We start from the raw sequence: 12,868 nt of genomic DNA, 5'->3' as shown, positions 1-12,868 counted from the left end.
AAGGTCTTTGTGTCAGTTTATTGCTTACAATGGTCCGCAAATGTGCGTTTCATATATGTAACACGTGACCTTTCTACGTCACTACACAATTACGTGAGGTCGCGCTGGGGCATCACACAGCCGGAGTTAGACGAGAAGTTGTGGTTTAAAAGTGCATATTTTTGAAATGACAATCGTTTTGCTAGATAAGACCCTTATGCCTCGTTTGGGATCGTTTATAGTCCTTTGAAACTCTGTTGAAAAAAACTGTTAAGTGTTGAGTTAAGTGTTGGGGTCCATTAAAGTCCATTAAAATGAGAAAAATCCTGGAATGTTTTCCTCAAAAAACATAATTTCTTCTCGACTGAACAAAGAAAGACATCAACATTTTGGATGACATGGTGGTGAGTAAATTATCTGGAATTTTTTTTAAGAAAATGGACTAATCCTTTAAAGGTGCATTGTGTAACTTTTAAATGAATCTCTTGACAGAAATGCAATGTAATATACATTATAATATTATCAGTGGTATATAAAGACCTAACATAATGAACTGTATTGTTTTTAATACCTTAGAATGAGACGTTTTTATCTACATACAATGCGGGTCCCCTTACATAAGTCGAAATTAATTATGAATAAATTACATATATGAGAAAAATGAGGAAACATAATGCATGTTTGTCTTTTATGGACTTTGAACTTGGACACGTATTGGCTTGAAGTGAGCTAATAAAATATATTAAGAATATTTGGCACATAATTAATAGTGTGGCAAACATTTGTGTATTAAGTGTTGTAATCTGTGATGACAATTCACTGGCTACACACATTAACCCTTTCATAAATATCAGTTCCACTAAAAAAGTAATCCCACCTCAGATAGGAAAATTAAGACAACTCTTCTGCTCAAGTATTATTTTATATGAAATAATTAATGTAAAATCATGTAAACTATCTTTAAACAATTCAACAGTCAATCATCAGTTGTAATGTACGTCACACCCAGATAACGTCATGTCAAGTCAAGCCTGTATTTGTGAAGGCCGTTTCATTTATAATACAATAATCTGAATGCAAAATCAGGCCTGAACCTGTCTTAAACCTCAACTATGACCAAGTTCATTATGTCACTTCACAATCATAAGCTGTGACTTGCAGTTTAGGACTAAATACGCCGTTTACTGTAACCAAAATATAACTTAACATAACTATATTCAGCAAAGTAGCATAGCTAAACATCTGATAAAACCCTAGAAAACACCAAAAAACATTGCATGTAGGTCAAAGACAGGCAGGCAGGCAATGCTCTTTAATTATCATTACTACGAACATCAGTCTGTGATTTACTCTGCGGTCGGCCCACATAATGATGCACTCATGTACTAAGGTCAGAAAAATGATTGACAACCTCTTTCTCCACCCACAGCATCTCCGCACAAAAAAACCCCCTGTATAACTCCTTATTTGATCAGCTGTCACACATTTAAGATTATATTCTTGAAAGTACGTAAGTTTCAAAGGTGTTTATTCTGTGAATGGGTGGAGCTCAGATCCCACTGGACATCATAGGAAAATACTGAATAAAAACTCCTGCTGGGGAACACAGTGGCAGCTTAGAATGAACTATTGTGTGATTTTCCTCCCAAACATAACAATAAAGTTTGACTTTAAAGGCACAGCTCATCTAAAAAGGACCTTCCCAAGTCTTTTAAAGCAACAGGAAAGCCTTGTATGAGAAACAGATGTCTTTTGAGAGGGAACCACACAAAAGCGACCGGTTTGTTTGTGCCAGATCTTACTGATGAACTGGTTGATTCATTTAAATCAAATCAATGAGTCCTTGAATGATCTGTTCACTGACCGACTGAGTTCCAAATCACTTTCACTTGAATTTTTTTTTTTAATCTTCAAAAGGGAACTCTTATTATTCATCTATGCCTAGGTAAATACAGTTTTACATTTTACAGCACCCTTAAAGCAACATTGAACACTATTGGCTATTTAGAAAAGGAAGAATCTTCTTTTCAACATTAAAAGAAAAAGTGATTTGATGTTTAATGTCTCACCGTTGCATTCAGCGAATATGAGACCCACAGAGGCATCCGAGTTTTTTTGTTGTACGCGCTGATGTATGCGTTGTGGTAGAGGATACAGTAATCACACTTCTCCTGAAGAACCCCCGGGACTCCGAATGGTAAATGAAGAGTTTTCACATTTGAGTCTGTAGATGGATTCAAACAGAAAGGAGCATTATACATATTTGTAAAATATTTTTAATTTAAAAAAATACTTGGTTGTTAAACTCACTGGAATTTGAATTGATCAGACGTTGGTTGAGACGACTCAACTAAAACAGAAAAAAAGAAGCAACAATAAGAGGAAATTTAATTACAGGTTGAAAATCATGACTTGTAAAAAATACTTTCTGCATAACAATATTTTTGATGAACAGAAAGAAGATATTTTGATAGATGATAGTAAGCACACGGCTGATTGTAACTATTGACTTCCATAGTAGAAAAAACAATTATAATGGAATTCAATGGGTACCATTAACTATAATTAAACATATTTGTTTTCCTACTATGGAAGTCAATGGTTACAATCAGCTGTGTGCTTACCATCATTTATTAAAATATCTTCTATTGTATTTATCAGTAAAAAGAAATTAATAGAGGTTTAAAACAAGATGACATTTTTTATTTTTGGGTGAACTCTCTCTTTACGTGGATTTTAAGGGGTAAGTATTTAACGAATGTATAATACATCCCGAGAGCACTCCGTTAAAGAAATATTCCTCTTTCATAAAAATAAAATCCCGATTATTTATTTTATAAATGTACTTATCTCGCAATAGTTAGTTTGTCTAGAACAAAGCACTCACATAACTCATCTGGGTAATATACTTATGCCGCAATAGTTAGCCTGTCTGGAACCGAGCTGACTTAAACCACAATACTGTATGACATTTGTATTACCTGTGAACGGCCCCTACCCTAATAGGATTCTGTATCTCTCTCTCTGTCTCGTCCTTGACCCCGAGGACATTGAGACAAACAGACCCAGTTCCTGTAGCTGTGAAGGTCATCACACCACTGATCTACTGACCATCCTTCAACGTGATGCACAGCTGATGCCTGACCAATGACCACCATAAATATATATGTATCTCTCTCAGTGGTTTTTCTCCTCCTAGGAGTTTTCCTTCTGGACTAGCCAGGAGGGTTTTTCTCCTAGGGGTTTTTTCATCCCCTGGAGAGTCCGCCACCTTTGGTTCGCTTTTCTATGCTTTTCCTACATCTATTAATGTAAAGCTGTTTTGAAACAATTAACAATTGTGAAAAGCGCTATATAAATAAAATTGAATTGAATTAAATTAAAGTCATAACAACTCTACGACCCATTTCTGGTTTATAATGCACTGTGTTTGAACACTGATAGAGACCAGAAGGAGGATGCTATGATTCACTGAATGAGAAATGATGCTGCAAACCTCTTGCTCAGTGAGGGAGTCACATGTACAACCACGGGGGTCGGGCACAGTCCCGCTGGCAGGGGTACAGGTCGCTGATCCCGAACGCTCTGCAGGATACACCGGATGGTAGGGGGGGTTCTTCAGCAAATGGTTTAAACTTCCATGCGTTCCATTATTGGGTGCAGGATTGATACCCATTAAATCTAAACAGAAACAAACAGAAAGGTACTTTTACACTGCAGGTTTTTCTTTTAACAAACCTTTTTATAAAAAAGGGTAATGACATGGCCCTAAGCTCTAAACAAACTATTGCAGCCATTCATTTATTATAAGTCATTTACTTTGCAATGCATCATATAAAAATGATGCTTTATTCGAATGGGCACTTATTATGCCCATTTTTACAAGTCTCAGCTCAAAATACCACACAGACCATTTATTATATTATGCCCAAAATACCCCTGTTTGGGTGGGAGCAAAAAGGTACTGTTTTTATGTGTGTACCTTTAAATGCAAATGAGCTACAGCTCTTCACTTCCTTACCAACATACAGTAAGTGCTTTCAGTTAAACTCTGCCACGGCGTACAACTTGCTGAGGGTGGAGACTATGGTAATGCAGGACTGCCAGTCAGTGTCTGTGGGCGGGGCTTTATCAGTGTGACGTCACATTAACAAGAAAATCGAAACAGCATGCATAATGAGACTGCTTTGGTTTAATGGAGATTGGAAAGGAGTTATTTTTATTGTATTGTGGTTGTGTTCACACACTGCCAACAAACATTTATGTCCAAACACCTTGTAACAGTGAATTTTGGATAAAAGGTGCCCTTTAAAGGGTAGATTTTAGGTAAGCATGTGTGGTTATTACCTCAGTTGCCTCAGCTGTAAAAGTAATAACAGTCAGATAAAATGTTTTTATTGTTATCACACCACAGTAAAATAAGTAGCAGTGTTTACTCCCCAAGACTAGAATATATATACACCAGAGGAGTAAGATTTCTGAATAACGGCTACTTTGTTTTATGAATAGTGGGTCATGAAGGTTTATTGTGAATTGAGTGTTGTATTCAAGTCAGTAAAAGCATGTGAAAAATACAGAACTGAAAGTGCCAAGGTCTTCCCCAAGCATAACAAACAATAGCATTCACAAACACTACACTAATTTACTTTTCACTAAACATGTATGATACTTCACAGATCTTACCACAGAGGAGGTTATAAACTTCAATGTTCTCAAACGGAGCCACGGTTTTCTTATAGTTCATTCCTGGTCCATATCCAATAAAAATCGTCTGTAAACAATGAAATAAATCATATGTAAAACAAATATTTTCATTGAGAATTTGCAAACGTTTGCATTTAATACGATATTTTACGTGTGTCTCCAAACAATTGAAGAGATATTGCCACAGTTCTTTTGGACTCATGTCACCCCAGACTGACAAGATGACAGTGTGATCAGATCACATCACGGTGTTGATCATACCATCTGTTGCAGGACTTCTTATTTATATAAAATAGCCTTACTGTTTAATTTACCTACTGACACACCAGAGCAAAAGCAAACATCACAGACTTGCACAGTACTAAACATCAAACACACATATTTATGTCAAAGCAGATTGTGGACGCAGGATCAAAAGCCACCCACAGTTTTATTATTAGTGATTAGGCAATAAAATCAGGGGGTTTTGCCCCTACACCCTGAGGATATATCATAAAGCAGGGGTTCTTAAACTATTTAGGGGTCAGGGACCCCTTACATGGGAGAACATTTTTCAGGGACCACTTATACTTATAAAAGTGATTAAACAAATGCTTACCACAATTAGAACTTATTTTTTACAACCTGATTAGACTTTAGGTTTTATACTAATAAACCAAAACACATTTTAGCTTGAATCATGTTAATTTCACTCATGTTTTTTCATTCAGAGGATTATTTTATAAATTACATTTTGACTCAAAATGTATACTTTTTACTATTTTCGTTTAACATCTGAAAAGCTTTTATAAAGTTTGAGAAAGACTGGCATAGTTCGTAGATGGTCCCTATGAGTAAATATAACTTTTTTAATAATATAGCACAAAATGAATTGTGTAATTCATAACAAATTATTTTGTAGACCCTGTGGCTAAGGTCTGTGGACTACCAGGGGTCCCCAGAGCGCCTGCCATAAAGGATCTTAGAGGGACCCTCACATCGCCCCTTTGACATTGCCACTAAACAATACCAATAAAAACTGGTCAAATACTGATACACCTCATTTCACTAACACAACAAAATGATATGCAAATTGTGAAGTTACATTTGATGTATAAGTCCTTAACAATGTTCAGAAGAGCTCTGGTTAAAATGTACAGCACTTTGATTTGTAGTCGCACATACTGCATGCCTTTTTTATTCATATAAATGCATTTTTCTTCGTTTCTGGGGGAAAACCTGGCTAGGCATCATTATCCACTTTATGGGAATTTTTCCAAGGCCTTTAAAATAAGCTTTGTTAAGCCCCATCTAATTACAAGGTCTCCTAAAACTCATTACAGAATCCAATATACGGACTTGAGCAGAAAGTAAATGCCTAACTTTGAGTTCTGTGCAGATTAGAAACGTGTATTGGCATTAATGACAGATTCAACAAATATTTTGACTGGATTTAGGTGATAATCCCTAATCAAAGCACCATCATAAAAATAGTTCAAATGACTACTGCAAAGCAAGGCATATGACAGTGATGTGCTTTTAGCCTCGCTCACATTCAGAATTGACAAAAAAGTGGTTACTTCACATACAGAAAGCAATGCTACTGTAATATACTGAAGCTTGTTGCCTGACTCATAGTTATTAAAAAAATATTAAAAGTTTAGTGTGCTTTGATCGATCCTGCTAAACTTGTGTTTTGTTTTTCTTGATTTACCATCTACCGTCTAGAAACCTTCTTGTTAATAGACCCGGAGGATCTTTTTTATTTTAGTTTGTTAATAAAGCCCCTTTGTTTCAAATGCTGACTGCTCCTGAGATCTTCTATCTGTTATCCCTGACATACTATTGAAGTTTGGTTCATTTGAACATTTCAGTTACTTGTTACTAGTTTAATTAATGTCTTTGTGTTTCAATAATACAGCACAATTTTGCAATTATTGAAATTATTTTACAGACCCCGTGACCCCAATTTTCTTTCTTTTTGATTCCAATCAATAACAAATGACTAGCCAATGGCTCAATTTTGTCACATGCAAGTGACTTACAATACATGTTGCTGTGTATATTTGAAATAAAATGTAATTCTATGATCCAAGTCATGTGCCACCAACCTGCATGTTCTTGAAAACATTATCTGAGCCATGAAAGCCTCCACTGCAGTATTTAATTTCACTGGGCTGCCTGTAAAATAAAAAAACACTGTAAAACACCATAGAAAATACTACTGAAACATAAAATGTGAGGGTATTTGTAGTGTTTTATTAATTACTAATTTGTGTGCTATATTTTGTAAAAATTTAAGTGCCCTCATATTCTTTATTTAAAAACGTTAACCTCCTCCCTTCCTTGAAATGATCTCTTTTTACTTTCTGTCACAAGAAATGACGCGAAGACGACGCTATTGTAGACTTTTCTGCACAGGAAAAGATCCCAGCCTTAAGAAATTAGCAACATGGCACAACTTCCAACGATTCAATCAGTTCTCAATAGACCAAATCAAGTCCCGCAGCCGCCCAACATTTTTTTCTCATTTCAGAAGCTGTTTCAATCGGATATACATCACGATACAGAAAAAAGAAGACAACTGCTATTTCTGTTTCATGCTGACCTTAAAGTCTATAAAAAAACAGACAACAATAAATAAGCCAATAACAGCCTTATTCCCTTAACACCATGGTGCTGTTTATGTCGAATGTCACGTGACCAAACTGGAAAACTGTGTTAATCACTTCCGCTTACCACCATGTGCTATTTTAGCATGTTATTGTTATTCGTAGTATTATTATGTGTTATGTTCTTTTTATTCTAATATCTGAATTTAAGTGAGAAGAAAATGCTTTGTCAAAAGCTATAAAAAACATTTTTCACCGATACGATAGCCGATTATTCAGACTGATATCTGCTGATACCGATAGCCGGTTATTCAGACTAATATCTGCTGATACCGGTAGCCGATTATTCAGACTGATATCTGCTGATACCGATAGCCAGTTATTCAGACTGATATCTGCCAATACCGATAGCCGGTTATTCAGACTGATATCTAACGATACCGATAGCCGATTATTCAGACTGATATCTGCCAATAACGATAGCCGGTTATTCAGACTGATATCTAACGATACCGATAGCCGATTATTCAGACTGATATCTGCCGATACCGATAGCCGGTTATTCAGACTGATATCTGCCGATACCGATAGCCAGTTATTCAGACTGATATCTGCCGATACCGATAGCCGGTTATTCAGACTGATATCTGCCAATACCGATAGCCGGTTATTCAGACTGATATCTAACGATACCGATAGCCGATTATTCAGACTGATATCTGCCGATACCGATAGCCGGTTATTCAGACTGATATCTGCCGATACCGATAGCCGGTTATTCAGACTGATATCTGCCGATACCGATAATTCAGACTGATATCTGCCGATACCGATAGCCGGTTATTCAGACTGATATCTGCTGATACCGATAGCCGATTATTCAGACTGATATCTGCTGATACCGATAGCCGGTTATTCAGACTGATATCTAACGATACCGATAGCCGATTATTCAGACTGATATCTGCCGATACCGATAGCCGGTTATTCAGACTGATATCTGCCGATAACGATAGCCGATTATTCAGACTGATATCTGCCGATACCGATAGCCGGTTATTCAGACTGATATCTGCCGATACCGATAATTCAGACTGATATCTGCCGATACCGATAGCCGGTTATTCAGACTGATATCTGCTGATACCGATAGCCGATTATTCAGACTGATATCTGCTGATACCTATAGCCGGTTATTCAGACTGATATCTGCTGATACCGATAGCCGATTATTCAGACTGATATCTGCCGATACCGATAGCCGATTATTCAGACTGATATCTGCTGATACCGATAGCCGGTTATTCAGACTAATATCTGCTGATACCGATAGCCGGTTATTCAGACTGATATCTGCTGATACCGATAGCCGGTTATTCAGACTAATATCTGCCGATACCGATAGCCGATTATTCAGACTGATATCTGCTGATACCGATAGCCGGTTATTCAGACTAATATCTGCTGATACCGATAGCCGGTTATTCAGACTAATATCTGCTGATACCGATAGCCGGTTATTCAGACTGATATCTAACGATACCGATAGCCGATTATTCAGACTGATATCTGCCGATACCGATAGCCGGTTATTCAGACTGATATCTGCCGATAACGATAGCCGATTATTCAGACTGATATCTGCCGATACCGATAGCCGATTATTCAGACTGATATCTGCCGATACCGATAGCCGCAAAACCAATGGATCTAACTTTTAGTGAGCAAGTGCTACCACAATGGATAAAACAATCTGGGGAGATATTTTTATATAGTCTACTCAAACTTTTTTGTTTTTCATTTTACTTTTTGATATGTTTTATAATTGTTTAAAATGTTAATATACATAAAAGAGGTCAAGCTAATATGTAATAAATAAATATTAAAATTGAGGCTATTAGTAGAATGTGTTTTGGTGGGCAACTCACAGACTCCATGCGGGATACCTCGTGCCCGTGGGCACCATGCTGGATATTATATTGCATCTCTTTCAAGAGATCCTTCTTAAAGTTACACAATGCCGCTTTAAGTTTGAAATGGGACTATCTGTATGTTTTTCTGTATGTCAGAACCGAAGTAATTATTTTTGCAGTTAAGTTTAATTTGGTGGCTAGAGGTGCAAAACTTCTATTGATTTAGACCAATTCTCTGCGGTTACAAATGTTAATAAAATAACCACATTTTTCTTCCAAATTTCTAGACATTAATAGATTATTGACAGGAGTGCACATAACTGGTACGTAGAAACTGAATAAAGTAATCAGATAAGACAGATGCTAACAACACATTAACGTACGTAATAATTATCTTACCATTGATGCATGTTTATGTTGCAGTAAATTACTTTATAACTTTATAACAAACTTTAAATAACTTTATAAGAAAATTACAGCAATGTTGGTATGTAAAAGCGTCTTTTAGAGCAATGTCTGGTGCACATTTTTTATTTTAATTGTGCATGTGCACCAGACACTGCTCTAAAAGATGCTTTTACATACCAACATTGCTGTAATTTTGTTATATAGTTACCCAATTTACTGCAACATAAACGTGCATCAATGGTAAGATAAATATTACGAACGTTAATGTGTTGTTAGCATCTGTCTTATCTGATTACTTTATTCAGTTTCTGTACCGTATCTGAAAACTACAGACCAACCTGAAAACATGAACAGCAATGTTTATTTCATTTGTATGTTTGTTCTCCTGTTTTTGTGCTATTGCACATAATTGTATTATTTCTATCACTGACCATTTACTTGTCTTTAACAATATTTGACATTTATATAAGTTATGCCAGTAGTTATTTATAAGGGTTAAAAACAATAACCAGGCATATTTTGTTTATGTACATCATCGTCTACCATGCTTAAACTAAAGAAATATGGCGAAGAGAGTAGACATGAGGACAGGATGTAGGATGTCTGTGCTATGAATAGTGTACATCTCCAGATGCTCCTTTGCAAACTAGGCCAAAAAAGTTATGTGCACCCCTGATTATTGATTCATTTCACATCACCTTCTAATATGACAAGCATTAGACATGAACTGTTTAAAAAAGACTTACAGTGCTGCCTGCCATTGTGACTGCATGTACAGATGAACTCTCTCTATACGTATGTGCTTGGCAAAATGAAAGCGCTTGGGCAGATGCTCCTTTAGATAGGGTCTCATTGGCTGATTAGTTTCCTGACACTTAAACAAAGAAATTGAAACAATTAATTGTACATCATTACCATAAATAAAAGTGTTATTAAAATCTGCATTTCACTTTATCAATGGATCATAATTTAAATGTACAGTAAACAAAAGAGATTACTGTTTTTTCCGGACTATAAGTCACACTTTTTCATAGTTTGGCTAGTCCTGCGACTTCTAGTCAGGTGAGACTTATACGTCAAAATAATTTCATATGAACCAAGAGAAACCATTACCATCTACAGCCGCATGAGTCCGCTATATGCTGCTCCTGTATTTATGTAATTCAATGGATTCAGTGATGTGGAATGACTTTGGGATCTTGGTAAACTTGATTTGGCTTGTTGTGTTAATATAGCCTATTCAACCTCCCAGGTATGTTTGATATGCTATTTTGTACAGCGAATAAATTGTAATGTAACGTTAACATGTACGGACACCTATTCAGCCTGCTGTTCTGTATGCTATTGTTTAAATGATTAAATGTCTGTTCTTGGATTTTGTGAAATCATTTCTACATAAACGTGACGTATAGTCCAGTGTGACTTATAGTCTGGAAAATACGGTACATTTAACAAATAATGCAAATCAATGGCAATAGAGAGAACATGCAACAATTGGAAAACATGCATCACTTAATCACAAAATAACAGCTACTGTAGCATGATCATAAAAGTGCTGTGATGTTATCAGGAATTTTTATAAAAAGGTGGAGATGTTCATACCGAGAGGTTCTTCACCAGACCATCATAATCGACTGCATGATGAATACAGGAACAGAGAAGAAAAGGTTAATTCGACTTCTTACTAATGTGGGGATTACTTTTGAATACCCATGAGGATAAGATCATTACTGACATCACATACAGTATCCTTTATAACTATTGGAACAGTAAACACAAAATTGCTCGGTTTGCTGTGGAGACAATTTTTTTTAATTTTGTTAATTTTATTGTCGACATTTCATAGGACACAATTACTAAAAGCTTGAGCTAGTGCAAACCATCATTTTGGCGTTAAATAACTGCTTTCGGGATTTTACTAAATATGCACAGTGGATCATTAGCGCTGAAAAGGTGTGGTCTAGTTATTTTTGCGACTGACCTTATTGCATATGCATTTCTAGGAGTTTCCCTTTCAGACGCAAAATTTATGGGAGGAGATTATTTAAATGATTCACGCAACGTGATTTACTTATGTTTGCGCGTGTGATATTACTGGTATTTGCCCCATTATTTAACGCTGAAAAAAGCAGATCTTAAATTACTTTGCGCTTGAAATTACTGCAATTGTTGCTGATAAGAGGAGGCATTGCAAAGATCAGAGAGCGCATGGTACAAGGCAAATATTTTTTAACATTTTATTTTGGAATGCAAGAGGAACATATTATTCAAAAATATTGCTTGCCAAGCCATGTTATTTTCAGCTGCGATGTTCGTGGTGCTGAACTGAAGCGCATTAGGTGTTGGTAGATCACACGCACCTGAGGAGCATCAGCTCTGCTTATTTGCAACCCTGAACTAATCTGCGCTGCTCTTAGTAGATTGTGTTGGTCATTATGGAAATCAGCTGCTGCGCCTGTGATATTTATTTTGCGTCTTTTTAGTAATTAGTCTGCAGATATTACCACTCCCATCTGTGCTTTTTTTTGGAATTGCACTCTTACGCTAATTTATTCCGTTTAGTAAATCTGTCCCCTTGACTCCACCGCAAACAGAGCAGTTTTGCTTTAATTTTCCCAGTACTTATGGAGGGCACTGTAAATGTAAAAAAAACAATTAAAGACAAATGTGTGCTGGGCATGATATACAGTAATGAATAATTCAGTAAAGGCTTACAGGTATAAAAATCATCAGGCACATTTTTCGGCCGTACCCGGCCCGCAGGCCCCTGGATGACAGTGATGTCATCTGTGTTTTTCAGATATTTGGAGACATACGCAGCCTTTTTACATGACGCTTCCTCCATGCCTGTATTTTACAAAGATACAGCAGGACATGATCACATGCAAAATGAATCTTGAAGAACATTCAAGGAAAACACCATACAAGTACCATAAAAGGTGTCCATGTGGCTTTTTGTCTTTTCTCACATCAAAGAATAATACATGGGCTCAAAGAAAGAAGAAAAGCCATATTCTGAGGTGCGTAGGGCAAAACCAAATCAAAGAAGTAGCCAAGAATGTCTGCGCACTGAAAAGATGCAAAGAGGTCTATCAAAAATGCACTGACTTCTTTTTCGAGGGCTCGTCACAACATGTATGTAGCCCTTCACGTGTATGGGTCATTTCAAAATATGAGTTTGGTGTGTCATGCAAACTTTTGTGCATCACGTGTGATGTCAAAATACGAGTCTGCTGCAGACGCCTCTAAAGGGTTGATAAAAAAGACGCTTGT

General features: G+C 36.4%; 1 protein-coding gene across 1 annotated transcript in view; it reads right to left on the bottom strand.

The window, feature by feature from the left end:
- enpp1 (ectonucleotide pyrophosphatase/phosphodiesterase 1) overlaps positions 1–12,868 on the bottom strand; it is a 66,915-nt gene that overhangs the window by 10,324 nt on the left and 43,723 nt on the right. Inside the window, exons 15-22 of the mRNA XM_065268899.2 lie at positions 12,311–12,442; positions 11,198–11,229; positions 10,342–10,469; positions 6,774–6,843; positions 4,663–4,750; positions 3,476–3,660; positions 2,290–2,329; positions 2,049–2,203 (exon numbers count right to left, since the gene is read on the bottom strand). Coding sequence (XP_065124971.1) covers positions 2,049–2,203; positions 2,290–2,329; positions 3,476–3,660; positions 4,663–4,750; positions 6,774–6,843; positions 10,342–10,469; positions 11,198–11,229; positions 12,311–12,442 — 830 coding nt within the window. The remainder of the gene's footprint in view (positions 1–2,048; positions 2,204–2,289; positions 2,330–3,475; positions 3,661–4,662; positions 4,751–6,773; positions 6,844–10,341; positions 10,470–11,197; positions 11,230–12,310; positions 12,443–12,868) is intronic.

Source organism: Paramisgurnus dabryanus, chromosome 12 (genome assembly GCF_030506205.2).
Source record: "Paramisgurnus dabryanus chromosome 12, PD_genome_1.1, whole genome shotgun sequence".
Taxonomy (NCBI): domain Eukaryota; kingdom Metazoa; phylum Chordata; class Actinopteri; order Cypriniformes; family Cobitidae; genus Paramisgurnus; species Paramisgurnus dabryanus.
This window is presented reverse-complemented; position numbering and strand designations above follow the sequence as displayed.